Raw genomic sequence first — 26,728 nt, 5'->3', positions numbered from 1 at the left:
GCCCACCCGCACCGCCCAAGGATAACATCATCAACCCAGGTCTCTAATGATGTCATCTCCGGGCCTGTTCTGCTTCATCCTCCGGAAACCTACAACTCCAGGCACCCGGTCTCCAGCCTTCGGTTATTTTTTTCTCTCCATAGCCCGAATTCCTTCTTTCCCATTCTCCCACCTAAAACTTTCGACTCTTCCCGCCTTCCCTCAAGGTAGCAATTTTCGGTTCTCCCCGCTTGCTCTCGAGCGAATTCCTCAAAGTCTTTTACTCTCTTAATTAATCGCTTCACTAGCCCCACACTTCAGCTCTTTCCATCTAAATCCTATTACCGCCGCCGGGCGTCAGTCGGCTGTTTCCGCCTCCTGTCACCCACCCTAGACACCGCCTTCGCTTCTTTTCGGATCACCTCAGTTCCTTGTTTTTTCCCAGTCCCGATTCGCTTCGGCTATTTCCGGCTCCCCGGGGCCTCCCATTCTTTCTCTAGCCCCACCCCCGTTAACAACTTCGGCTCTTTCCGCCTCTCGCGATCTTCAGCTCAGCTCCTTCCGGCTTTTTCCGCCTTGCCTCGGCCTCACTCTCTCCCTTCGGCTCTTTCCGCGGCCCTTCGGGAGAGCAGTCTGTGCCTCTCTCCTCCACGTGACGCCGCCTCCGCCTCCCAGTTCCCCCTCCCACCTCGCCCTTCCTCCCGCCTCAGCCTCTTGGCACGTCCGGGCCCGAGCCGCCATTTTGTATGAATTTCTGACTGCGGCGGGGGCCGGGAAGCCGGGGCACCAAGGGCCGGCAGACAGACAGTCGGCCTGTCTCTGCGGCCCGTTTCCTTTTCCTAAATTACTTTTTTTTTTTTTAATCGCCCTCGCTCGCTCTCCTCTTTTCCCTTTCCCCCTCGCTTGCTCCATTGCGCGCGGCCCGCGCTAATTACACCGAACTACCCACCAGTGTCCGTGTCCCCCGGGTCTCCCACTCCCGGGCCCGCAGCGGTGTGTGTGTGGGGGTGCTCTCGCCCCGATGAGGGCCCCGCGCCTGTGAGCGAGTGACCCCAGGGGCGGGCTGCGGAGAAAGCAGGCGGCGAGCGGCCCGCTGAGGCCTAGGCCGCGCGGCCTACGCGGAGGTCGGCGCAGAGGTGATTCCGACCCTGAAAAAATATATACCCATTACTATCAGGAGCCCTCAGAGCTGAAGTGTGCCCCTCCCGCCACGCCCAAGCAGTCCTTTTTCGTGCATTAACATCCCCTCCCCCCCAAAGGAACTATGGAGGCCGCGCCCGGGACCCCCCCGCCGCCGCCATCAGAGTCGCTGCCGCCGCCATCGCCGCCACCGCCATCAACGCCTTCGCCTCCTCCGTGTTCCCCCGACGCCTGCCTGGCCACCCCGCACCTCCTCCACCACCGCCTCCCGCTCCCTGACGACAGGTCAGGCCCCCGGCCCGGCCGGGGCGGCGTCCCCGGGGGGAGGTTGAGGAGGAGGAGGAAGGGGGGCGGCCGCCATATTGGGCCGGGCCGCGGAGGAGGAGGAGGAGGAGGAAGGGCGGGGTCGGTGGGTGTCTCTCGCTCGCTCGCTCTTTCTCACTTGCTTTCTCTCCCGGCCTCATGCGTTTCCCCCCCCTCGCGGCGCTCGCCCGCTCTCCCTCGCTCTCGCTCTGTCTTTTTTGGGCGCCATGCTGAGGGGAAGGTGAGGAGGCGCCCCCCGGACCCCCCGCGCCCGCCCTGGGGAGGGGGCGCCGGGGGCGGGGGGGCTTCGGAGGCCCACGGGGGTCCTGGCTGCCCGTGCTCCCGGAGCTGGCAGCCACGGGCCCGCCTGCCCGTCGCCTGGCTTCGGGGAAGGGAATGGGGGAGGGGCCCCCGGACCCTTTTGGGGGGGATCTCGAGCAACAGCCCCGCTCTTAGGGGTTTGGAGTCGGGGGGGTGGCTCCCAGAACCCGGCAGTATCCTTTCTCCTGGGGGAGGTGTGCCCTGCCCTACTTGGAGAGGTACCCTAGCTTTTGTAGGAGGCAGGAAGTGGGGGTTCGTTAATTTCTTTCTCCATCCTTACGGGGGGTCCTTTCGGTGGGGGCCTCTTGTACTTTTTTTTTGGCGGGAGGTGTTTCCTAGCTATTCTCTAGGGGGCAAAATTGGGAGAATCTCTCGCCCCTTTGGAAGCCCCTGCCTCTTTTTGGGGAGAAGACCCTTCCCCATTCTTTCCTTAAAGGGAGGGGTCCTCCTGATTTTCGTAGGTAGGTGATGCGTTTATTGGCGGGGGTCGGGGGGGAAGCTGGTGAGGTTTGGTTTCCCTGCCTTGGAGAGGAGAGGAAGTTGGTCCCCTCTTTCTCGTGGGGTTCCCTCCTTTTTCGGGCTAAAATGGGGCGCCATCCCTTCCGGGAGAAAAAAAACGAGGTTTCCTTGTGCTTTGGCAAGGGGTGAAAGGCAGCGCCCCCCTCCCCTTTATTAAGTGCGAAATGGGCTCGCCCCATGCCCTTCTCTGGAGGGTGATAAAGGGGCCAGCCCGGCGCGTTTCAGCAAGAGGTTGGGGCCCCATTTACCCTGCGTCAGCAGAAGGTTGGGGTGCAGGGTTCGCCCACTTTTTTGGTGGGGCAGGGGAAGAGGTGGCTAGAGAGTGGATTTGGAAATCGTAGAAGGGTTTCAGCCGGCAGGAAAGTGAGTCTTGGAGGGAGTGGGGGTGGGGAGGGGAAGAGAAGGCGCTGGACAGATGGCTGCCCCGTCGCAGCCCGGGGCTGGGGAGTCGCAGAGGACCCTCCCTTAGACAGGGGTCTTAGCTAGGGCTTCCCATGCCAGGCACCACGGCCCCTTCTCCCCACTCCCACCTCCCCTTTTCCCTTTCTCCTTCACAGACCATACTTTGCCTTTTAAAAGAAATGCCACCCACATTCAGAGACACAAGTGCAGCAGTTTGGTGAGCTTTTACAAATTTTTTTTTTTGTTTTGTTCTGTTTTGTTCTAATTAAATGTATCGTCCTGGGAATCGCAGCCCATCGCAGCCTGACTCCAGTTCAAGGAAATAAACAGATTAGCAAAGGTCTGTTCGCTAAGCCCACGTTGGGCTTCCGGGCCCCCTCTTGGGGGCAGGTGCATTACTCAAAGGTGCTTACACGCTTTATTCGACCTCTAAGGAGTTCTCTTATGTCAGAAGTGTATGTCTTACAATGGGTTGGGATGGTAAGTAGCCTCTTTTATTGAGTAATTCAATTATCTCCCTCTTTTTGTCCCTTTCCTGCCTGCCTTCCTCCTCGCCTTTAGACCAAAGTGATGCTTGAGAGCGTGAATTTATATGTTCAAATCAGGATTCTAACCCTGTTGAGCCCTTTTAGACTTGCACATCCTTTTCGATGTTTAATTTTTAAAATTTGATGTACACAGTTTTCTCAAAAAAGAAAGTGTATTACTGTAACATGACAAAAACCTCTGTAAAAGGCCCATATGTTTTCAAGCCCTTGGTATCCCTCTTGCCATTTCAGTCCATTGCTTTGTCTCCAGCCTTCATCTTTGAAGAAAGTGGATACTTCAAGTCCATTTGTAGGAGACGAGGTTACTGAATTTGGTTTATGATGCTTGCGTGCAAGTTAATGTTCTCCCTCCCCTCTGCCCCAGCCGCCCCAAAAAGATTGTGGTTCAAGTAGATCCAATTTTCTCATTTGACTCCGATGTCTCTTATGGTGATGGACGTTTAAATTAAGCAAGTCATTTGTAAAGTACTGTTTAAGCACCAAATCTGTAAAGTGTGTCAAGCCTCAGTTTCCTCTCCCCGTCTCCACTGTTCCTTTGTTCGAAAGCACATGCCTGACCGTGAAAAGTCGATGCAAACGTGTTACACGCCCAGCCATGGTGGAGAGAACACTTCCTCCGGCCCCCAGTCCCCCCTCTCCTACATGTACAAGGAAAAAAGAGCAACAGAAATGACTTGCAGAACCAAACACTACTTCTGATGTGTTTTACAAGCATAAGTTCTTCCGTTAAAAGACAAAACACGTTGAAGTTCCATTTTCCCTCTTGCCCACTTTTGGTCCCTGACATACTTTGTTAGAGAAAACTTTTTAACACACAGCCCTCTTCCCCTCCCAAGATCCTGTTTCCTTTTTTCCATTCTTAGGAGAAAAAAAATTCACCGACATTTAGATGAGGAAACATGTAAACTGCAATTCAGTGGGCCACTTGTTTTGTTCTTCCTCTCGGTATGTTCACAACTTAACTGCTGTGAAGATCTTAGGTATGTAAAATCATTTGTGGGAGGAAGAAGTGTCCACACAGTCCAGTATTCCTGTAAAACAATGTCTGAAGCACAAACTGAACACACTATCCAGTGCGCAGGGTCAGCCGAAAATGAATTGCATTTATTTGAAGTTTCCCATCCTTTGTAAAATTTCTCCTCCAGGAGCCAAGTGCAGAAACTGGATGCTAACAGATGAACCTTCCAAGTGACAAGGGCTACTAAGTGTAGAAGGATGCTTTTTTAACTTTAATTTTAAAGTGAAATGTTAAGGAAATTGCATTTCTTTTATAAGTGAAAATTTTAGCAGTCATTAATGTTAAAATATTTCCTCAAGCACTTAAAAACGCTCAGGCATATCAACACAAGGGTTTATTGTTTTTTCCTTCTCAAAGGAATCTCATCCATCAAATCCAAGAAGCCCCAGTAATTATGTCAAAGTATTTCAGTAGTCTTTGTTTTTGAAATGTGACAGTACTACCTTTTCCCCCTCAAACTGATGTACCAGTATTAGTTAAATTTCATATTAATGGATGTTGCAAAAAAAAAAAAAAGGGTGTCACTCAGAATCCCTGATTTAACAGCAGCTCTTATACACTTGTAATCTTTAAAATTTTTATGTTCTTTGGGGAGAGCTTTAATCTGAAAGCAAATAAAAATCTCCCAGTAGAAAGAAAATTACTTGTGACCATGAAAACAGTTATTCTGGTCCTAAACCCCTTTATATTTTTTATTCCCCTCAAATTTGCTCTTCAAAAGAAAAAAAATGTGATTCCGCAAAAGGGCTTTCTAAATTCATCATCTGTACTATCTCCCAGATAGGGTTTCGATTTGCTGTGAAGGTTTAAATTTTTGATTCTTAACAAGCCGGAGTTTTCTTAAAGTAGAGCTGGCTATTTTAGAAAACCACTAGTATGGCTTTGCCTCAGCCAGGAAGGCTGATCCCAAGGGAAAGTTGTTTTGCACCTGAAGAAATGAAGGCTTTCCCAGCTGTTGACGGGCAAGTTAGAGATGAATGGTTGCTTCTGAGTTTGTGATTTCCCCTCCAGTTGAATGTAGACAGTTTCATATCGGGCTGGTTCAGTTATTTGTTGTTGAATAATGCCTCTACCTCCGCTCCTTTCTCTTAGATCTTTTCCCTTCCCTGATGTGCGAAAAATGGATGTCTCAGGGTTGCCTTACTTGTTGTTCACTTCTGTTACATTTTTGTGGTTATCAGGTTCCTAGAACCATCTTGTTGTGTAGGCCAGATCCAGTTACGATAAATAACCTCTATGGCGAAAATCACTAATGAAACTATTTCCAAGCCTCTGTGGGTAGCTTCAGGTCCAACCATATTCCAGAGAACCTAATTTTGGTCCCCGCAGACGATATTTTCTAGTACCAGAGTGACTGGTTCTGACCCAGCTTAGGAGGTTAGAAGAAAATAATTCAGAGCAAATAGGAAGTGAAGTGGCTGAGTTTCTAAATGAGCAAGGTGCTCACCTGTACCTTGGTAACATAACGACTGACATAATAGGAGAAAAAAAAGGATTGTTTCTGAGATTTCTGGCGGTTGGTATTTAATAAGCTGATTCCAAGATCCGAAGGAGCAGTCTGCTCATTGGTGGAGGGGAATCCTGTTAAATGGTTTGAGATCGGTTTCAGAGTTGGAACCTAATGGAAAGAGTGGAAAAGCTGCCTGTTTGGGTGGCATATAAAGTTCATTTGAGTAGGTTAAGGTAAACTGAGATTGTTTGGTATCATGGATTTGGCTTTCCAAATTTATCGGCTGAGTCTTTGCTGCAGGCCTCTTTTGCTTTTGATAGTTTATGAAGATGCAGTCTTGAAGACATTGTGCAAAGTTTTTTGCCTGGAGTTAGTAACAATAGGAGGTTGTGAGAGCAGTTCTTCAAATTTTTTTTTTAACTTATTTATTTTTGGCTGCCTTGGGTCTTTGTTGCTGCGCGTGGGCTTTCTTTAGTTGCGGTGAGCAGGGGCTACACTTTGTTGCAGTACATGGGCTTCTCATTGCGGTGGCTTCTCTTGTTGCGGAGCATGGGCTCTAGGCATGTGGGCTTCAGTAGTTGTGGCTCACGGGCTCTAGAGCACAGGCTCAGTAGTTGTGGCCCACGGGCTTAGTTGCTCCGCGGCATGTGAGATCTTATCGGACTAGGGCTTGAACCCGTGTCCCCTGCGTTGGCAGACAGATCCTTAACCACTGAGCAACCAGGGAAGCCCATGAGGGCAGTTCTTAAAATACATTTCTGACCCTTAGTCAGTTGATGACCAAGATGAAGACATGGCCTCTTAGTTGGTGTAGATGTAGTTGCATCCTGCTTTGGGAATAATTTTTTTAGTAGTACATAGGTTTGCTCAGAGCACAGTTTGCTTCTGTTGGCCAAATTGCTCTGGGTAGAGAATCTTTCTTGTTTTTTTATTTTTGTTATTTTTCATCTGTGTGAACTGGTGACTCAGCTCGCTATTTGTAAGGCAAGTGGTGACATCTTTTGAACGTTGGAGGTGGCAGCAGGATATGAAGGAACAGCGTGGGTTTGGAGGCAGATGAGATTGTGTTCAGTGTGCAGTGGCCACCGAGGATAAGGCCCTCCTCTCGGGGCATTGCGGTCAAATGGGCATATGCAGAACACCCACACAATGCCTGGCATTCAGAGAATCTTGGTTTCTTTATCTTCCTGCTGTCCCTACTAGAGAAAAACTCTAAATAGAATTTACAGTCTGGTGAATAAACAGAGGTAAGAATAACATCTGTGTTTTTGAAGGAAGTCAGTTTATCTTTCACTTCTTGGGTTTCTGGTCAGCAGTTTAATTGCAAGGAGCTGATTGGGGTTTCAACTAAGTGGAAGCCATCTTAAGGCATTTCTTGCTGGCTCAGTGTCCTTATTATACGATGCTGCAACAGTCATGCTTTCTTGAGCTGTTGGCTACCTTCCCCTGCTCATCTTTTGCAATCAGAGTCTGAGTCAGGGCTACGGCCTTGGTAGGCCTCCTGAGACCAGGGAAACCAGGGCTCTAGCACCTCACCCACTGCTAACCAGTCACGTCCCCTTAAGTAAGTCCTTTACCCTCACCAGAGTCCGAGAGAACACGGTCTGTCCCAGCTCCAAGATTCTCCCACCCCTTGGTGATTTGGCTGCGTCAGTTAAGGTTTTGTTCATTCAGCAGCCAGGCTTGTCTCGTGCTTTTCTTGGAGCCGAACAGTTTTCGGAGTGTTCAAGGAGCCTTCTCTCCTCGGGACTTCATTTAGAGTTGGGCAGAAGTTGGTACTGCCTTTACCCGGCCTCATGTTACCTTCCCGTATCTGCCCTGCCTTCTGCCGCTTCTGGCCACAGTGAGGCATGGTTGCTGCTACTGCAGCTCCTGGTACCCAGCTGCAGAGTAGATGCCTTGAAAATGAATTGTAAGGGTAGGCTAAGTCGCTAGATCCCAGGAAGAGCCGTTAGAGAAACCTTGGCTCAGCAGCTTAGCTGAATTCCAGGCTGGATCCCTTGTCCCTGTTGAGTGATCCCAGAAAACCCTACACTTCAGAGCCATAAAGCTTAATAGAGCCTGGATGCTGCCTGCTCCTTCCACACCAGGCAGGCCCAGTTCTGGTAGAGAGATGGTGGGGAGTGGTGGCTGGCTGTGGACGTGGGTGTCAGGCAGACTGGATGTGCCGCAAGGGTTACTCATCTCTTAGGTCAGTCTCCTGGCCTTCCCAAAGGTGTGACCTCTTGGGCATTGTCATGTGAAGGTCAAAGATTACCTGCCCCAGGGGCCGTCTGAGTGCTTTTCATGCATTAGCTCACCTTAGTCCTGCTGAGAAACTGAAACAGAGGTGAAGTCACTTGTTGAAGGTCACAGGGCTGTTGGGTGTGGAGGCAGTTAGAACCCAGCCAGCCTGTACCCAGCCCTGAGGTCTATACCCAGAGGCCGTCCTGGGTCTGGCACAATATCTCTCAAACTGCAGCATGCAGGCATTAGTGGGATATAAGGTCCATTTATTGATTTGCCTCCTGTATGTGGAAAACAAATGGAGGAGGGTAGAAAAAGCAGAGTACCGCAGAGGTTAAGTGTGGCTTTGTGAAAGTTTATAAGCTGAGTTTTATCGGAACTTTCGTTTAGCTTGTCTGCGGCTACTTTTGTGCTGAACAGCAGAGTTGACTAGGTGGGACAGAGACTGTGTGGCCCGCACGGCCTGAAGTGTTTTTTGCTGCCCTTTGCGCTGGTCTTGTGGGCCTAGTGCCTGGAGGGTGTACACAGCAGCCACCATCGTTTATCTTTGTTGTGGTGGTGGAGGTGTTGGGGGCAATGGGAGGGGACTTTAAAGTTGTCCCCAGAGAGGGGGGCTGTGCTACTACTGCCCCTCCATGACTTGTTGAGGTTCCATCATCCCTATGTTCCACTCCTTCCAGTGGATGTAGAGGCCCACACCCAGTCTTTTGAACCTTTAAATTGAAGGGATGTGCATTCATTAGAAGGAACTGAAGACCTCTTGAAGCCCGGTGAGGAAATGGATGGCAGCTAACACATCCCTTCTATGGCCCGACCCAAGGGAGCTGGGCCCAGACGTGAGTGTCAGTTGGCTAAACCTCCACTGCAGGTGGCTTGGATTATTGCCCTCCTCATTTTCCTAACAGACACCAGGGCTTAGGTTTCCTTGGGACTCCAGGCCCTGCCATTGTACGGGGCACCAGAGCAGTCCCCGGAAGCACAGCCTTTCAGCGACAGAGGCAGCCCCTGGCTGCAGCCCTGAGGTTGCTGACTGGCAGCCACGTTCATCTGCTCAGTTGGTGCATCAGTCACATAGGGGCTCTTGTCATTTATCCTCTGGTCTATCAGGAAGCCCTCGATAAACACCTTGGTGAATGAGTTTGTGACCAAAGACAACCCCTCAGTGACCTATTTTAGAGTTTTAAGTGATCCAGGTTGCTGCCTGGGAAATGGTCCAATGGCTTTGTTGATGAAATTGACAAAGAGGGTGTGGATGGCTGAGATTGATGCCTGTTTGTGTAGACCATATCCCAAGCACCCTCCCAGTCTATACCTGGCCCTGTGCTGGGCCCTTGGAAACTCAGGGATGAGTGCCAGCCTCTTTCTTCTCCACCCTCCAGGAGCCCACCGTTGACTGGAATATTTGTATACAGATAATTGCATATATGAACAAGAAATCTTTGCGTCCTAGGCCAGGTCTCTTTTAAGAGGAAAATGTTAATACTTTGTCTTGGCTGAATGGAACCAAATTGATTCCCCTGAAAAAATTATAAACAAGAAGTCTTAGTTCACAAGTTTCATGGTTCGATTTTCCTTTCTGGAATAATAAAAATCCTCTCTCTTTGGATGAGAACCAGCATCTTTCCAGCTTTAAGCAATCCAAAGCGTGGCTGGCCTGAGAAGGAGGTTAGGAAATTCTTTGTTGCTGCGAAGCAGATTTCAGAGGTTCATCTGACAGGAAAAACTTGGATCAGAGAGATGCCTCTATCAAGAACACGAGCTGTTTTCAGGGCGAGTGGGAGTAGGAGAATAGCTATTTGAGCAAAGAAAAGGACACTTTTGACTCAGAGATTCGTCTAGCAAGCTGGGTTTTTCTTGGTCAGCTTGTTTTAAACTCTACAGAAATGTTCTGCCTAAGAGGTTTGTGTGCTTGGACGAACCCCAGTGTGGATGCCACACACTTGGGAGTGTAGCGATTCTTCTAGCGTTAGAGGACTTTGGAATTTTCCTCCCTTGGATTCATGTTGCTTTCTGTCCCTCTTGGGATAAGTCCTATTTGTTTTTTTGCTATAGGATTCCTTGGACCTTTGTAGGCACCTCTTTTTTTTTTTTTAAGACACTATTTATTTACTTATTTTGTGTGCGTTGGGTTTTCATTGCTGGGCACGGGCTTTCTCTAGTTGCGGGGAGCGGGGTTACTCTTCGTTGTGGTGCGCAGGCTTCTCACTGCGGTGGCTTCTCTTGTTGCAGAGCAGGTGCACAGGCTTCAGTAGTTGTGGCACGCAAGCTCAGTAGTTGTGGCTCGCGGGCTCTAGAGCGTAGGCTCAGTAGTTGTGGCGCACGGACATAGTTGTGGGATCCCACGGGCATGTGGGATCTTCCCGGCAGGGCTCAAACCTGTGTCCCCTGCATTGGCAGGCGGATTCTTAACCACTGCACCACCAGGGAAGTCCCTTCTGGGCACCTCTTATTCCCTAAACTATCCAGATGTCTTTGGGTCATATTTTTGAATGTCCCAATTCCATTCATTTGATGTTGGATGGCCTGGATTGGCTTTGTGTCTTTGCATGTTGATAGTTTTTACTCCTAAGCAGTTATTCTGGGCCAGGTTGGTGCTAAACACTTGATTTACATGGTCTCAGGGAATTCTTTCTAGGAGGATATATATCCATCCTGGAGGTTCCTTTACTGCCTTCACTTCACAATTGAAACAGGGCACAGAGTGTATAAGGAGCTTGCCCAGTGTCTTAGTATTAACTTTGGCATTTTTGCAGTACTGTTTCATTTAATCTCTTTTCTGTACGTGTGTCTTATTTTTTTCCAACTCAAGTATAAATTTCAGGGTGAGAGTTGTTTTGTTTGTTGGCCTGTTTAGTAAATTATTCTTTTTTGGATAATTTCTAATTGTCTCAAGGGTTGAGGTTAAGAGCTGGACCTGGAGTCAGAAAGTCCTGGACTCTGGTTCCAGTTCTGCTTTTTCCTGCTGTGACCCTGTGGGCATATTTCTTCCCATCTTTGAGCCTCAGTTTATTTGTCTATAAAATGGGGATACTAATGAATTGCTACTGCATACGTTTGTTAATGCATTTCAGTGACAGATGTGCAGAAGTGGAGAGCACAGCAGTGTGGTGCCTGGAATGGAAGTTGCTGCTACAGGATGTTAGTAGTGAATATTTCCTATGGCTCTTGGATTTTATAAGACCCTGGGGTGCCCAGGAAGGTTTTGTAGTTGAGGAAACCACAGCAGAGATGTGAGGGCTGGTGGAGGCCCCCACCTTGAACTCCAGCTCTTTGCTAGGGAAATTAACTTTTTGAGGACCTTGATGAGCTCTCTTCACTTTACTGAGAGGTTGTCCCCACCCAGGGCATCTTTTTTATTTTTTAACTTTTTCTTAGGGAAATTTTCTAACATATTTAAGAGAAGAGAAAATAGTGTCATAGATTGCCTTATACCCATCACCAGTTTCAACAGTTATACACGTTTTGTGAATTTTGGTTCATCTCACTACCTCCCCCCATCCCCCTTGAGTATTTTAAAGCACATCCCAGACCTCATCTCATTTCACCCATACATTCTTCAGTATGAATCTTTAACTTAATTTTTTTTAACATAACCACAAAACCATAATCATGCCTAACAAAATTAACAATAATTACTTAGTATCTCAAATATCCAGTCCGGGTTCAGATTTCTCCAATTTCCCCCACATTGACTCTGGCAGTAGGTGTATTCATGTCAGGGTTCTGGCACTGGACAGGCTGTCTTGCTTCTGTTGAAGTGAGGGGTTCGGGCTGCGGCTTGGGCTTCTCCTGTGGTTGGTTTGTGCTTGCTGCTCGGGTGGTGTCTGTGATGTGGGCATGTTGCCATGGAAATGCTGTGATGTCACTGAGCCAGTTATGACCACACCTGAGAATGTTGAGGGGGAGGGAGACACAGTGCTTCTTTGCTCTTGATCTGTGGTTGAAGAACCTGGGTGTAATTACACCGAAAAACATGTGCAAGACCCAGGAAATTTCAAGAATTTCCTGCCTCTAAAAAATCCCTCAATGAGGTTCCCCCCGTGAGTGCTTCACCACGGCCTAAATCGAGGGAAGGTCTCAGGGGCCTTCCTCAGGCATGAGCCCTGAGCCAGTTTTGTAAGGCAAAGGCTCCGTGCCTTCACTCCTAGTAAATGACTGTCCTGCAGGGTTGGATTTGGGGATCCTGGACTTCTGCATTTAGGCCTGTTGTTTAACATGTGAAGAGGCGGAGCCTCCTTGTAATTTTTGTAATCTTGTTCCTAATTAATGGGTCATTCAGAGCCTACCCAGGCAATTTGTTGAGAGTTTGGGCAGTTAATGATCATAACCCTGACCTTCACATTAACCTAGCCGCCTCTTGTCAAGGGCTCTCATGATCTTGAGGTAACTGCCACTGCTCCCATGGGTTTTCATCTTTTTTGTTTCTTGCCTGTCTCTCCTCTTTCTCTCTCTTTTTTCTTTTGTAAATCAGGTAGATCCATAAACCCAGGCCCCTTTCAGCTTCCATCCAACTCTCCTCTAGAGGATTTCTGTGTTGCCAAACTTCATTTTTGTAAGGGACCTTTCTCCCTTTTTCCCGGGGCTCAGCTCTCGCTGTGCCTTTTCCTCCTGGTCAGCCACTTGGTTACTTTCTCATACCACCTAGATGAGAGCTGAGGAAGGGGAGATGTCGATTTGTCAGTTTCGTCAGCAGGGTTTATTTGCAGAGGATGGTGGCACAGACGGGCCAAGAAAAGTGAGAACTTGTTGGCCAGCAGTTAGCAGTGGTTCCCGAGGGGAGTTGGCTGTAGCTTCTCCATAGAAGAAAATGCTTCCCAGTAAGCACTGCAGCTGGTTTAGGATTATCCATGTGGAGGTGTGCTCATGCTAGCTGGTTCTTAATACCAATAGCTGTTACTTGTCTGGTGCTTACTTTGTGCCTGCCCCCCATGTCAAGGGTTTTATCTGTGTTATCTCGTTTAACCCTCACAACCCCTTGAGGTAGGTACTACACTTATCCCGTTCTGCAGATGAGAAAACCGAGGCTCAGGTTACGTACCAAGAGCACGCGCTAGGGAAGACGCAGAGCTGGTTGAGTTACTTGGTCTGCAAAAGGAAGCAGGATGCCCAAATCTGTAGGCTGGTGGGTGGGCCCAGCCTCCTTTGAAGCATGATGTTTCTTTCTAGTACTGTTTTTGCCAAGCCCATGGTATGTGATGAACCTGACACACTTCTGTGCCCTGTGGAGTTGGCCCGTAGGCATTCCTTAAAATGGGCACCCTGATCTCTTCTTTGACCCAGAAGGAGGAGTTGGCCATCACCAGCTCTGCAAGTGGAAACTTAAATGCCCTGGATGCTTAGTCTAGGAGGCACAAGGCAGAACTGAGCCTCAGCAAGGCATTGGCCTTTTCCTGTTTCCTCCCGGGCATCCATTCCAAGTTGGTTGCCCAGCATGGTTGGTTTCTAGTTCCTGATGTCTCTGGCGGGCCAGCCCTGGTGCAGGCATCCCAGCACGTTGCCAGTCCAGGCTCTGGGAATTTTTTTTTTTTTTCATTTTAACATTTTTATTGGAGTATAATTGCTTTACAATGGTATGTTAGTTTCAGCTTCACAACAAAATGAATCAGTTATATATATATACATATGTTCCCATATCTCTTCCCGCTTGCGTCTCCCTCCCTCCCACCCTCCCTATTCCACCCCTCCAGGCGGTCACAAAGCACCGAGCTGATCTCCCTGTGCTATGCGGCTGCTTCCCACTACAGGCTCTGGGAATTAAGTGGTCTCTGCCCAGGCCGATGCTTCAGGGTTTCTCCTACATGCTTGTCTCAAGAAGGTTTGGCACGTCTAGATTGAAATGATTAGCGCAGTGGGGCTTCCCCCACTTTTCTTGGGGAATCATGTCGCAGTCTATTCAGCATGCTCCCTCGGTATTTAATCCCACTCTGACATGGCTTTTGCTGGCAGTCTGTTCAGTGGCACCACTTAACCCCGGTTGCTATTTTATGGAGGCAGCCTTTGTGCGGTTGTGTCAGTGGCCCACAGGATTCCTGCCTCTATCCCAGTTGGCTTGATTTTCTTTCTTTCTTTTTTTTCTTCTGGTAAACAGAGGCTGAAGAAAATAGGCCCTGTATTCATGCAGGACATTTAGCTTGGAATCTCCAGCGTTATCAAGGGGAAACCCCCTCAGGTGACCTGTAGCAGCAGACCTGTAGTGATATGTAGCAGCAGGACAGGGGTGGAGGCCTCAGCTGACCCTGGGCAAGACCTTTGCTGGCCGTGCCATGGCATCCTTGCCCGTGAACGTAGAGGTGGAGGAGTGTTTGTGGGTGCCAGCCTCTCTGGCTCAGCTGCCCCGGCCCTGTATCACAGACACTGCCCTGTGGCCTGGGTTTCTTGTAATCTGTATCTTTTCCTGCAAGGACAATGCAGAACAGGAGGTGCTCAAGGACCCGGCACAGAGAAGATGCTCAGAAATGTTTGTGGCATCAAGTAGGCGGTCGATGAGTGGGCTCCCCCTTCCCTTTCCATCCTCAGCAATTGAGGAAGAATGACGAGCTTAGAGCCAGTTTCTGGCTTTTTCGTGTCCCCCCATCTATCTGACCTCGACATATCCTTTCACCTGCTATCCCTTTAAGTTCCTCCTGTTTGAAAATGAGGTGGTTGATGGTGCCCCGCTGTCCCTTCCACTCTGACACGCCTCTTCTGGTTCCAGGAGGGTCTTTTGCCCTTTGCGATCTTGGGCTTTCTTCTCATCCGGACTTCTGGGCCCCCAGGCAGTTTCTGTCTTCTGGGTTCCCTTCATCCCTGCCCTGGGATTCTGGGTACTTTCAGCTTTTTCCTTTCCGGACTAAAGTGTGGAGAGTGATGCTTTTGTTTAGCTTTTCTTCATAGACCCCAACCCCTTCCTCTCCGGTCTGTCGCTGGGCCATCCCTAGTTCCATAGCGTCTGTCTAGTCTGTCTGTCCCTGTATTTCTCCTGAGGTGTGGCGACCTGGCCCGCCCAGCAGTGTTCCCAGCAGGAAACAGTCTATTCAGCCTGCTCGGCTTGGTATGAAAAGGCCCAGGCGTCGGCAGCAGCAGGTTTGCCCTGCCCATTAGTAACAGCTTCCCCCTGTTTGGTGAGCTTGCCAAAACCAGTTTCCCCAGTTAGGTGGCGCTTTTACTGCGGACAAGGCCATTCTGGCAGAGTTGCCTCATCCCATGAGAGCTTTGCTCCCAGGAGAGTGGCTCCTGGTGTGGGCCACACCCAAGCCAGAAGGTGCCTCATTTGTCAGGAATGCCGCCTCCTGCCTCCACCACAGTTGACTCGGCATCTTCCCTCTGGGCTGGCCCACGACAACCTGGCGGTTCCAGGGGAACAGCACGAGGCACCCATCGGTCACCTCTCTGTATTGTTTCCTTTGAAACGTCGGGAGGAGTTTTGGTCCTGCATTCTGTGTTTGAGAGCTGCCCTTGACCTCTGCCAGGGTAACTGTGGGGCTGTACCATTTGGGTTTGAAGCTGCCCCGACCCCTTTGAATTGGGAGTGAGAGTTAATGGAAGAGTCCCCTTGGTGGGGAGCAGCGTGGAGGCGCACAAAGGGAGCAGTGCGAGGGAAAGGGCCGTGGAGGATCCTCAGAGAGGTCGGCAGTTGTTTCTCCACAAAGCCTGTTAGAACCTTCAGGGCTCCAGGGGCCGGGCTCGCCTGATGAGCTTGTTCCCATGCTGACCGGCTCCCATCTGAACGGCCGAGGCCTTTTTGGCCTAGATTAGTTCTCTCTGTGGTTAGCCTTTTAGGTCCTGGGTTCATTATGTTACTCTTTATCTTCTTCACATTCTCTTTGTGGGTCTTAGTTAATGGAGAAGGAAGGAGTTTTTTATGCTCTCACACATACTTTGCCGTCGTCATGCATGAGGAACTTGAGGAGCTTTTGACATTTTTTACATTTGTTTATTTTTTTAAAGCAACTCCTGCACTTGTGAGAACTGTGTCTGTGGGTTTGGCTCAAAAACGGGATTATTTTTCCAGCTGCTCCTTTCTTAATCCCCCCACCCCACCCCCCACCCTGTACATACTTTGATGTTCAGAACGTCCTGTCAGCAGCATCTGTCACATGTGGAGAGTGCTTTTGTTTTGTAAAGTAAGGGAGATTGGGGTGACGTGGGGGATTTGGCAGAGTCAGGAAGTCGTAGGACAGGGAGCCAGAAGGGATACCCGGAGGTGAGGCAAGTCAGGTGGGAAGCAAGGGGGCCAACAGCAGGTGGGGGTGAGCCCTCGTGTGGTCGTGTCAGGAGGGGCCTGGGACCCTTCCCCTCTCTCCACCTGCTTAGCTCCCTGCCTCTGGCCCAGAGCCGTGGAGCTGGCAGAGCAGTCAGGCCTCGAAACCCAGGGACCGGAGCCTGTTTGCTCGTGGCAGCACCTCTGGCATCCACGGCGCCCCCGCCCCCAGCCGGGACAGACAGAGCCGATGCAGCCCTTTGGGGGAGATACGGGATGGGACGGGGAGCGGCCCCCGCCCTGTCTCCCCGGGCCTCTCGCCCTCAGCGCTGGGCCCCGCGTTCCCATCGCCCTGGGCCAGCCCACAGCCCCCGCGGCTCTCCCCTCAAACCCCGTGCTCACTTCGGCTTTGGGGTTGGTTCATAGGGAAGATGGTGAGTTGGAAGAAGGCGAACTGGAGGATGACGGGGCCGAGGAGACCCAGGACGCCTCCGGAGGCCCCGAGAGGAGCCGGAAGGAGAAGGGGGAGAAGCACCACAGCGACTCAGATGAGGAGAAGTCTCACCGGAGGCTGAAGCGGAAACGCAAGAAAGAGCGGGAGAAGGAGAAGAGGAGATCCAAGAAGAGGCGGAAATCCAAGCACAAAGTAGGTCCTGGCGGATGTGCTGGGCCTCCTGGCGCTGGGCCCAGCCGAGCGCCCCAGGGGCCGAGCTCATCTTGTCAGGCCAGAGGGCACTCTTAATCGGGCTGTTTTTCCTTTCCCCAAATTGGATAAAGACCTTTTCTAAAAGAGTTGGTAGCTCATGCTCCATTGCTGCTAGATGCCCCTAGGTGAGGCGTTTTGCAAGGAGCCCTACCGGCACATTCCAGCAGTGACTGTGCAGGTGGCCAGCCCTCCGCAGAAGCTCTAATCCTCTGCCCCTGTCCTTGCAGCGCCACGCTTCTTCCAGCGATGACTTCTCTGACTTCTCAGATGACTCGGATTTCAGCCCCAGCGAGAAGGGGCACCGCAAGTACAGAGAGTACAGCCCCCCCTATGCGCCGGTGAGTGACTGCTGGTCAGGGACCCCCATGGGGCTCGGAGCTGGGGGTAATGAAATCGCCCATGTTTCCTGAACACTGGCTGTGTGCTGGGCATTCTTACGTGGCACTTTACACGGATTTTAATTCTGCAAGATTAGGTATTGTTTTTATCCCCGCTTTATAGGTGAGGACACTGAGACTTCGAGAACTTCAGCCAGGTTGCACGGCTCTGAAGTACAGGAGCTGGGGTTGAGCCCAGTCAGTGGCTGATTGCCATACTTCTGTATGCCACCTTTTCCCATGGCCTTGGCAGGGCTCGTCATATCCCCTGTCCCCAAGAAAGATGATGATTTGTCCCTGTGAGAGCTGACTTTTCCACTGTTCAGCAGTGTCCTGTGGAAAGTTGGCAAGAGAATGAAACGGTTATGGGAGTAAATCATCTCGGATGTTGTGGGGTCAGAAGTAATATATCACTGAGCTTAAGCATAAATTTAAATTATTTGTCCGGTTTGTACATTTTTTTATTTTCCTCAGGCAAAACCAGTAAGAAGTAAATCAACACAGATTTTCAAATTTTGATAAAAAGTATTTTTAAAGTTAGTAGTTCTTAAAGGTATCCTGTAACTCAGCATCATCCATCATAACAGATAAGTTATTGTAAGGAATAAGAGTTGACATTGATCTACTAATGTAGATTCAGGCTTTAAACCTGAGGGCAGCAGGGAATGGAGAGAACAGCACCAGCTTTGATTGGGAACTAGGGGGTGAGGCATTTTAAGATCTGCTAAAGTGGCACTTCCCTCGTGGTCCAGTGGTTAAGAATCCACCCTCCAATGCAGGGGACACGGGTTCGATCCCTGGTCGGGGAACTAAGATCCCACGTGCCATGGGGCAACTAAGCCTGCGCACCGCAACAAAAACCCAACGCAGCCAAAAAAAAAAAAGGATCTGCTAAAGTAGTTGTATACATCTCCATGTTTTATGTTTTCTTTTTTTTTATAATGAGTGTGGATTTTTTAAATGAATAGACTTTATCTTTAGAGCAGTTTTATTTTTTAAATTTTATTGAATATAGTGAATTTTCAGTGTTGTGCTAATTTCTTCTGTACAGCAAGGTGACTCAGTTATATGTACACGTATTCTTTCATATTCTTTTCCATTGTGGTTTGTCACAGGATATTGAATATAGTTCCCTGTGCTATGCAGTAGGACCCTGTTGTTTTTAGAGCAGTTTTAGGTTTGGAGAAAATGGAGCAGGTAGTCCAGTTCCCTGCCCACCCCACCCAGTTCCCCAGTTTTTAATGTCTTGCATTAGTGTGGCACGTTTGTTGTAATTGTTTAGCCAGCGTTGGCAGGTATTTGATTAGAGTCCATAGTTTACATTAGGGTCCCCCTTTGTGTTTTACAGTTCTTTGGGTTTTGACAAATGCATCTTGTTATATATGCACCATACACTATCATATAAAATAGTTTCAATTCCCTAAAAGTCCTCTTTTCTTTACCTACTCATCAGTCCCTCCCCCCAAGCCCCTCGCAACCACCAGTCTTTTTACTGTCTCTGTAGTTTTGCCTGTTCCAGAATGTCATTTAATTGGACTCATATGTAGCTTTTCCGGATTGTCTTCTTTGACTTAACGATATTCGTTTATACAGTCCCTCCATGTCCTTCTTATTTCTTTTAATTGTTGAATACTCCATTGTCTGAATGTACCAGTTTGTTTATCCATTTACCTATTGAAGGACATCTTGGTGTCTTCCATTTGTGCATGTATGTGTATTTTTGAACTTCATCCAGTATCTCTTGGAACTAGCACACTTTGGAAAGCATCATTTTAAATGGTTTTCTAGTTTGGTTGCCAAATAGTCATTAATTGAATTCTAAGGCCCCAGAAAAATGTTGACTGAGGAGCACCCCTCTTGCCAATCAGGCCTCCTCGCCAAATGAGATTGTTCTATCTACCTGGGAAATACACCCTTCTTTTCCCTCTCCAGTAATTCAGGGGTCGTGGGGCCTGTGTTTCTCAATTGTCTTTAAAGCTGTGGCTCTTTCTGAAGAACAGAAACATCTGGGCCAACAGCCCAGAACTCATTCAGGTGGCTGGGGGCTAGCGTCTCACCCCAGGGACAGCAGAGACACCCAGACAGCTGTGCCAGTTCAGGGAATAGTGGGGATCTTGGTCTGAATCCGAGGCCCCAGGGCCAGCTCACTGTCCTCTCCCCATCAGTCCCACCAGCAGTATCCCCCGTCGCACACCACACCCCTGCCCAAGAAGGCCTACTCCAAGATGGACAGCAAGGGCTACGGCATGTACGAAGACTATGAGAACGAGCAGTATGGGGAGTACGAGGGTGATGAGGAGGAGGACATGGGCAAGGACGACTACGACGACTTCACCAAAGAGCTGAACCAGTACCGGCGGGCCAAGGAGGGCAGCAGCCGGGGCCGAGGTGAGACGCGCAGCTTCTCCCCGAAGTTGTCGGAGCAGGCCCGGGGCTGGGGGTTGGGCGCTCAGTGCAGAGCCAGACAGACCTCATGGGCCACGTGCTCATGGAGCGTCAAGTCTGGGAGAAGAGATGTGCAGTCATGCAGGGCTGAGATAAGCATAGAAGGAGACAGGCAGGGAGCTCTATCCCAAGCACAGGGGACCGGAGTTCTGCCACGTGAGAAGAGGGTCCAGTGCTGAAGCCGTGGTTGGGATGGAGCCAGACTGGCGTGAGGCAAGGAGAAGACTGCTGTGGCTGAAGGTGGTGGTGGTGGTGGTTTTTTTTTTTTTTTTTTTTTTTTTGGCCACACCCCGTGCCGAGTCCTAACCACTGGACCGCCAGGGAAGTCCCTGAAGGGTTTTTTAAATTCACTTCCTGGTCAGCTATGAAGAGATATAGAAGGGACAGCTCTCACCCCTGGGGACGGTAACTGACAACTGGCGCCTCCTCCCCCAGCCTCCCATCTCCCATCACCTGACAAAGTGTGACTGCAGCCATGGGACTGCCACACCTCTGAACCTTGAACCTGCGGCAGTTAGGAGGATGATGGGGGAGGGCAGAGCACCAGCAACCCAGCCCGGCCTCTTAGAACCATCTCCTGCCAATGATATTTCCCAACCCCAGAGTGCTTCCAGAATTTTCCAGCCCAGCAGTTCTTAGCCCTGCTTGAGGCCCAGCTTGTTGTTTGAGTGACTGGTCATTCTTTCTTTCGGCGGTCTTTCTTAGACTCCTCCCTAGATAGGCCCTGCTCTTTGGGGAGATTCTGGACTAGCTTGTCCAATAGAAATATAATGCAAGCCACCATTCAACTACAAATTTTCTAGTGGTCACATTAGAAAAGTAAAAGGAAACATGAAATTAATTTTAACAACACATTTTATCAGTACATTCCAAATCTCACTTCGATATATAATCAAAATAGACAGATGTGACATTTTATATTCTCTCTCTCTCTCTTTTTAAATTAAGTTTTTGAAATTCAGTGTGCACTTTATACTCACAGTATTTCTTAGCTTGGCCAGCCACATTTCAGGTACTCAGTAGCCACACGTGACTGGTGCCTTTGTGTCAGACAGCGCCTCAGTCAGGGTAGTGTAGTGAGTGCTACAGCAGGTGTGTGTCCACGGTGCTCAGCTACCCCTGTCCAGGGGCCCAGGGACCATGAATCAGCCTAGAGCAGCCGGGAAGGCTTCTTAGAACAGGAGGAGGAGGAGGAAATGATTGACCTTGGGCAGTCAGTGGGTTAACTTCTCTTCCGCTGGTGGGTCAACTTCTCTTCTGCTGGTGGGTCCTGCTTGCTCAGACACTCACTGTCTGAATCACCATGCAGGCAACCGAGGCCGTGGCAGGGGCTACCGAGGCCGTGGAAGCCGCGGAGGGTCTCGAGGCCGAGGCATGGGCAGGGGCAGCCGAGGCAGAGGCAGAGGCTCCGTGGGAGGAGACCACCCGGAGGATGAAGAGGACTTCTATGAAGAGGACATGGAAGTAAGGCTTTCTCCAGCTTGGGGTGGGGGGTGGGAGTGGGGGCAGGTGGCTGGTGAGCTGCAAGACTAGGTCTGTAAGACTGAGGTGGAAAGAAAGCATCAAATGGCAGGTTTATGTGTTTAGAAATGTTCATTTATTATTTGGAATAGAGAAAACCTTCCTGTGGTTCAGAATTGAAAAAGTACCAAAGGGTGAGCTGTCAAAAACATCTTCATCTCACTGCTCTCTCAGCGAGCGCCTTAGTTCCCATCCCTGAAGACAGGGTTCCCGAGGGTACTCTCGAAGCATTTAATGCCTTCGCAGTCAGTTGCCTGTTTAGTTACCTCCTACACACACACAAACGCGTGTGCGCGTGAGGAGAACTACCACGCTCACTGTTTTGTCCCTGCCCGAGACCTTGCCACGCTGCCCCTTGTTCTAGCTGCACAGCTGTCCCTTGGGAGCTGCCCAGTGGGCTGGGAGTCCTAAGAGTGAAGACTGCGACCAGCCGCCGCTTAGGCTGTGGCGTGTGAAGAGGGCACAGGTGTGAGTCACTGGGTTGCTCACTTGCTTTTCTGAGTTTGACATTGTCCCGAGTGTACAAAAAGGCAGAAAGGGGTGGAGTATATAGTTCAGGACATTGTTCATTGTTCGCCAAATGACACTTTACTGCTTCTCTTCCCTCCGGAATTCCAGTATGGAGAAAGTGAGGAGCCGATGGGAGATGAGGACTATGACGACTATTCCAAGGAGCTGAACCAGTACCGCCGGTCCAAGGATGGCCGAGGACGAGGTGGGCGGGGGCCACGAGGGGCCAGTCTGTGGGGCTCCTCCTGGCAGCTGCTGGCCTCGGGTCCTGGAGGGAGGCCTTGGGTTAACGCCGTTTCTCTCTTCTGCAGGGCTAAGTCGAGGCCGTGGCCGGGGTTCCCGAGGTCGAGGGAAAGGGATGGGCCGGGGCCGTGGTCGAGGTGGCAGCCGAGGAGGGATGAACAAGGGTGGAATGAATGATGACGAAGACTTCTACGACGAGGACATGGGCGTAAGTCGGCTCTTCATTCTGATCTGATGTTTTTACTCAAGGCTTCTTCTTGAAATTCGTTTTTTTCTTTAATGAGTTATCCTCCGAGGCTGGTCTTGTCCCCCTGCTCCCATCAGCCGTTCCCCGTAGGGCCTGTCAGCACTAATTATCTCTCATGGGGGTTGCGCTGCTGGTGAGACCCTCTGTTTTTAAAGGCATATCTTTGTAGCACCTGCAGTCACCTGTTCTCTGAGTCCCTGAGTTAGCCCTGGAGAGTTTTCCAGGGAGGCTCGTGCCGCCTCTTCTTGGAATGAATGCGGTCCCGCGCAGGTGTGTGGCGCGCGAGTCCGCAGCTGCCCACACTCCACGCTCCGGGGCTCAGACCCCACAGAGTTGGGTGCTGGATGGAAGCTGCTGGTCAGCACTCCTGTTACACGGGGGCGTGCTCATCCCTGCCAGCTAGCCTGTTTCACTTTCCCTCCCTCAGAGCCCGTCTCCACCTGGCCTGCACAGGCCCTCCCTACCCTTCCTCTTCATTCCCCTTTATAGTCACACTCTGTGTTCCTAACAGGACGGCGGTGGAAGCTACCGGAGGGGTGACCATGACAAGCCCCACCAGCAGTCCGATAAGAAAGGCAAAGTCATCTGCAAATACTTCGTGGAAGGGCGGTGCACATGGGTAAGGGGCCAGTTCCAGTAGTACCAGGGTGCCCAGAGCAGGGACACATGGGCCTCTGGGAGTGTTCTGGAGGCCACACTCACTGGGGGCAGTGTTCTGGTGGGCTTGGAGTGATTGTCTGAGAGATGCCTGGAAGGCCTGGAAGACTTAGTTCACTCCTCAGAGTGACTGAAGAGCCAGGACAAGATTGGTGACACATCTGGGTTTTTTTGGTTTGGGAGGATTTTTTTTGGCCAAAATTTTCACCCAATCCATATGGCCTCAAACGTTTTGTTAGAATTGATGCTCATGCAAAGGTGTAACATATCCTGGTTGAGTTACTGAACTTCAGTGTTGGAGAGGGAATCATTAAGGCATCCAGACAGAAAATGTGGTCAAGGTCAGCCTTGACCTTCACAGCAGCATATAATGCCAGAAGATGGGCCAATGTCCTGAAAGTTCTGAAGGAAACGAGTATAATCCAGTGTTAGTTCAACCAGGCAGCTTTTTATTCAGGTATACAGGCAGCAGGCAGATATTGGCAAGCAAGTACCCAGGGAGTACTGCACCTGTGTACCTGTCTTAGGAAAAAATATTACTGTGTTTTAAACAAAAGTGTGTTTGTGTGTAAAATAGTCTTTATTATAGTTGCAATTCATATTATTTTTAGAAACTTAAAATATATATAAACAAAAAACAGTAGCTATTCCTAAGAGAATGGGGGGATGGGTATAGAAGAACAGTTTCTCTTTTCAGTTTACCTGGATGTTGTTTTGTTTGGATTGTACAATTTGACTACAAATAGCAGAAAACTCAACTACACTGGCTTAAACACATAGATGTTTGTCTCTCAGAATAGTCTGGGAATTCCCTGGTGGTCCAGTGATTAGGACTCTGCACTTCCACTGCGGCTGGCATGGGTTTGATCCCTGGTTGGTGAACTAAGATCCTGCATGCCGTGTGGTGTGGCCAAAAAAAAAAAAGGTCTGGGGCGGGGGTGTGGGGGCATTACAGGGCTGGTACAGTTGTCAGTGGCACCATGGGGGACCCAAGTTCCTTCCTACTTTTTATTCTGGCATCTTTAAGAGTGTGGCTTTTGTCCTCATGGTTGCTTAATGGCTGCTGTGCCTCCAGGCATCACATCCAAGGGCTAGGAGGAAGAAAACTGTGTGAAGGGATTTTTTTAAAAATCAGGGCAGTATTGTCTTCCCTTGGGAGTGTGGGGTTCTCTTAGAAATTGGGGTTCTGTTAGAAAGGAAGAAGCATGAAACTGGATACTAGCAGTTATGCAGCATGTTAACAGTAAGTGAGTAAGAGAGGCGAAGGCAAGAGGAGGAAGAGTTAGAAAGAAGCAGTGAAAGGCAGCAGAACGGAGCCGGGAGGACTGAGGACATGGGGGAGGGAGGCAGGGGCAAGAGAAAGGGCCACACACTTTGGCAGAAGTTTCAGGTTGGTGGGAAACTGCATTTCTGTGTCTGCCTTTCCTGGGCCTCCTGCCCTTTCTGGGGTCGGGGTGGGGGTTTCTGTCGTTGGTCCCTGTGTGCTTCAGCAGTGACAGAGCAGTACTTCCTTTTGCAAACACCTTACCTTTTCACTGCTTCTCTTCCAGGGAGACCACTGTAATTTTAGCCACGACATCGAGCTACCAAAGAAGCGAGAACTGTGCAAGTTTTACATCACCGGATTTTGTGCCAGAGCCGAGAACTGCCCCTATATGCATGATATCCTTTGGTGCCCACATTTGATCGATTGAGGGTGCAGAGCTCCTTTTCTCCTTATTGGTAATAACAGCTGATCTTCACCACACTTTCGCTCTGTGTGCCAGTACTGTGCCAAGAGCTTTGCGCATCCATCTCTTAACCCTCACATCTGCCCTGTGATGGGTCTGCTCTTCCTAGTCTGCAGATGACTAAACGGAGGCACACACGTTATATGTTCCCTTTACATATACAGTTGACCCTTGAACAACATGGGTTTGAACTCTGCAGGTCCACTCAGATATTGTTTTGTTTTCAGTAGTAAATACTGCAGTACTACACGATCTGTGGTTGGTTGGATCCACAGATGCAGAACTGAGGGTATGGAGGACGGATTACAAATTATACTCAGATTTTTGACCGAGTTGGCGCCCCTAACCCCCATGTTGTTCAAGGGTCAAGTGTACTCTCGAGACTGGCTTATACCATTGCCTGTTACCTTTCTGAGATTTTTCAAATGGCTGTGTAACCATGGGCAAATCGTTGAACTTTTCCCCTCTTCCTGTTGAGTGAGGATCTGAGGACACAGCCTCAAGGCCAGCGTGGTGGGGCGGGAAGCACTACGGAGTGGGGATGTCGAGAACCGGGGTCTCATCTTGGGTCAGCTACCAACCTGCTGTGCAGCTCTGAGCCAGTCACTTCGCCTCTCTGGGCCTCAGTTTCCTTGTCTCTAAAACAAAGGGGCTTGGATTCTGTCCTTGGGTGGGTTTCATGAGGTGAGGCATTTGCCTTAACTTGCCGTGAACGTGATTTTCCGTGTAAGTTGTACCACACGACCGGAAACTGCATCAACGGCGATGACTGCATGTTCTCTCACGACCCCTTGACCGAGGAGACCAGAGAGCTCTTGGACAAGGTAATGTCCAGGCTGACAGCAGCCGTAGCTAATGGGGACCAGGACGTACGCCTGCCACGGGCCTGGCACTGCAGCCCGCCTGTCTGGCCTCTGTGCAGGACCAGAATCCCCAGTTGCGTTGATTGGAGCTGGGCCATGTTTAGGAGGAAATGGAGACTGTATTCTCTGCAGGGAGAATTGAGGTGATCACACATGTGTCTTCTCTCCGGCCGGGACGGTTTTCCCTGGAGGGGCGGCTCCCTAAAAGGAATGTTGCGTGGTGTGTCTCCAAACATACCTTGTGATTTCTTAATTGTCCTTTAGAGAGAGCCCGTGGTATACAAAGAGGAGGTGAGACTTCGGATGGGTTCTGTTTTTGAATTATTTTTTAAGTTATTTGTATTTTTTATTTTTGGCTGTGCCGGGTCTTCATTGCTGCACGTGGGCTTTCTCTAGTTGCGGTGAGCAGGGGCTACTCTTAGTTGCACTGCGTGGGCTTCTCATTGTGGTGGCTTCTCTTTTTTGCGGAGCACGGGCTCTAGGCATGCAGGCTTCAGTAGTTGTGGTGCCTGGGCTCTAGAGCGCAGACTCAGTAGTTGTGGTGCACGGGCTTAGTTGCTCCGCGGCACGTGGGATCTTCCCGGACCAGGGCTTGAACCCGTGTCCCCTGCATTGGCAGGCAGATTGTTAACCACTGTGCCACCAGGGAAGTCCCTGGATGGGTTCTGTTTTGATGGAAGGGTCAAACGTTTCTTTCCAAGTCTTAAGGGTTCTTTTATATAGTAGAAAAAGTATGGGGCAATTGGAGGCTCTCACGATGGGGAGACTTCCTCAACAGTGAGGTATCAGGGATTCCTTAGCAGCCAAATGACATTTGAAACTCATCCTCATGTCTGTTGTTCTCCCTGAGGAGTCAGGCTGAGGACTTTGGGGTCCCCGGTTCCTGTCCTTGATTTCCTGACATCCATCACTGGGTGAATGTGTGCGAGAACACGTGTCCTTTCACATGAAGGCTTTCCTGCCTTCTCTCTGGTTCCCAGAAAGCTTAAGGAGATTGGCTGGTTTTTGAGAATGGAAAGAATCGGTGCCTCAGCCAGGTTCAGGAATCCACCCACGCGGGCCGGGGCTGCCTGAGGGGTTGAGGGGAAGCCCTGCACAAGCAAAGCAAGAGAACGTCCACTCCTCATTGGGAGAGCATTCATGGAGAAAGTTCTCATCTTTGCCAGGCCCTTTGGCCTGTTATCCTAGGAATAGGGTTTTGTAACTGGTAGCTGTCTAGAATCTGTGAGTCATTCACAGGGTAAGGAATGGGAAAAGTCATGGCGGTTTCATTTCTCATTTGAAGAACTAAACAATCTCTGACTGAGGACTGCCCCCTGCTGGTGGTTCAGAGTTTGCTCTCTA

The 26,728-nt window shown here is 50.0% G+C and overlaps 1 protein-coding gene across 7 annotated transcripts in view; it reads left to right on the top strand.

The window, feature by feature from the left end:
- The first annotated feature begins 240 nt into the window (after positions 1 to 240).
- ZC3H4 (zinc finger CCCH-type containing 4) overlaps positions 241 to 26,728 on the top strand; it is a 42,956-nt gene continuing 16,468 nt past the window's right edge. For 3 of the 7 annotated variants that reach the window (XM_079906331.1, XM_079906330.1, XM_079906329.1), the window contains exons 1-11: positions 241 to 1,115; positions 1,239 to 1,404; positions 16,512 to 16,731; positions 17,019 to 17,129; positions 19,334 to 19,556; positions 20,923 to 21,077; positions 21,753 to 21,849; positions 21,956 to 22,095; positions 22,646 to 22,753; positions 24,342 to 24,453; positions 25,236 to 25,345. In XM_079906331.1, the coding sequence (XP_079762457.1) occupies positions 1,244 to 1,404; positions 16,512 to 16,731; positions 17,019 to 17,129; positions 19,334 to 19,556; positions 20,923 to 21,077; positions 21,753 to 21,849; positions 21,956 to 22,095; positions 22,646 to 22,753; positions 24,342 to 24,453; positions 25,236 to 25,345 (1,437 nt within the window). In that variant the 5' untranslated portion in view covers positions 241 to 1,115; positions 1,239 to 1,243. Of the gene's footprint in view, positions 1,116 to 1,238; positions 1,405 to 1,507; positions 1,664 to 2,819; positions 2,882 to 16,511; positions 16,732 to 17,018; positions 17,130 to 19,333; positions 19,557 to 20,922; positions 21,078 to 21,752; positions 21,850 to 21,955; positions 22,096 to 22,645; positions 22,754 to 24,341; positions 24,454 to 25,235; positions 25,346 to 26,728 lie in introns of those variants that run through there. The other 4 variants (XM_079906332.1, XM_079906334.1, XM_079906333.1 and 1 more) reach the window with 4 other exon arrangements.

The sequence above is a fragment of the Stenella coeruleoalba genome (assembly GCF_951394435.1).
Source record: "Stenella coeruleoalba genome assembly, chromosome: 20".
In the NCBI taxonomy this organism is placed as follows: Eukaryota; Metazoa; Chordata; class Mammalia; order Artiodactyla; family Delphinidae; genus Stenella; species Stenella coeruleoalba.
This window is presented reverse-complemented; position numbering and strand designations above follow the sequence as displayed.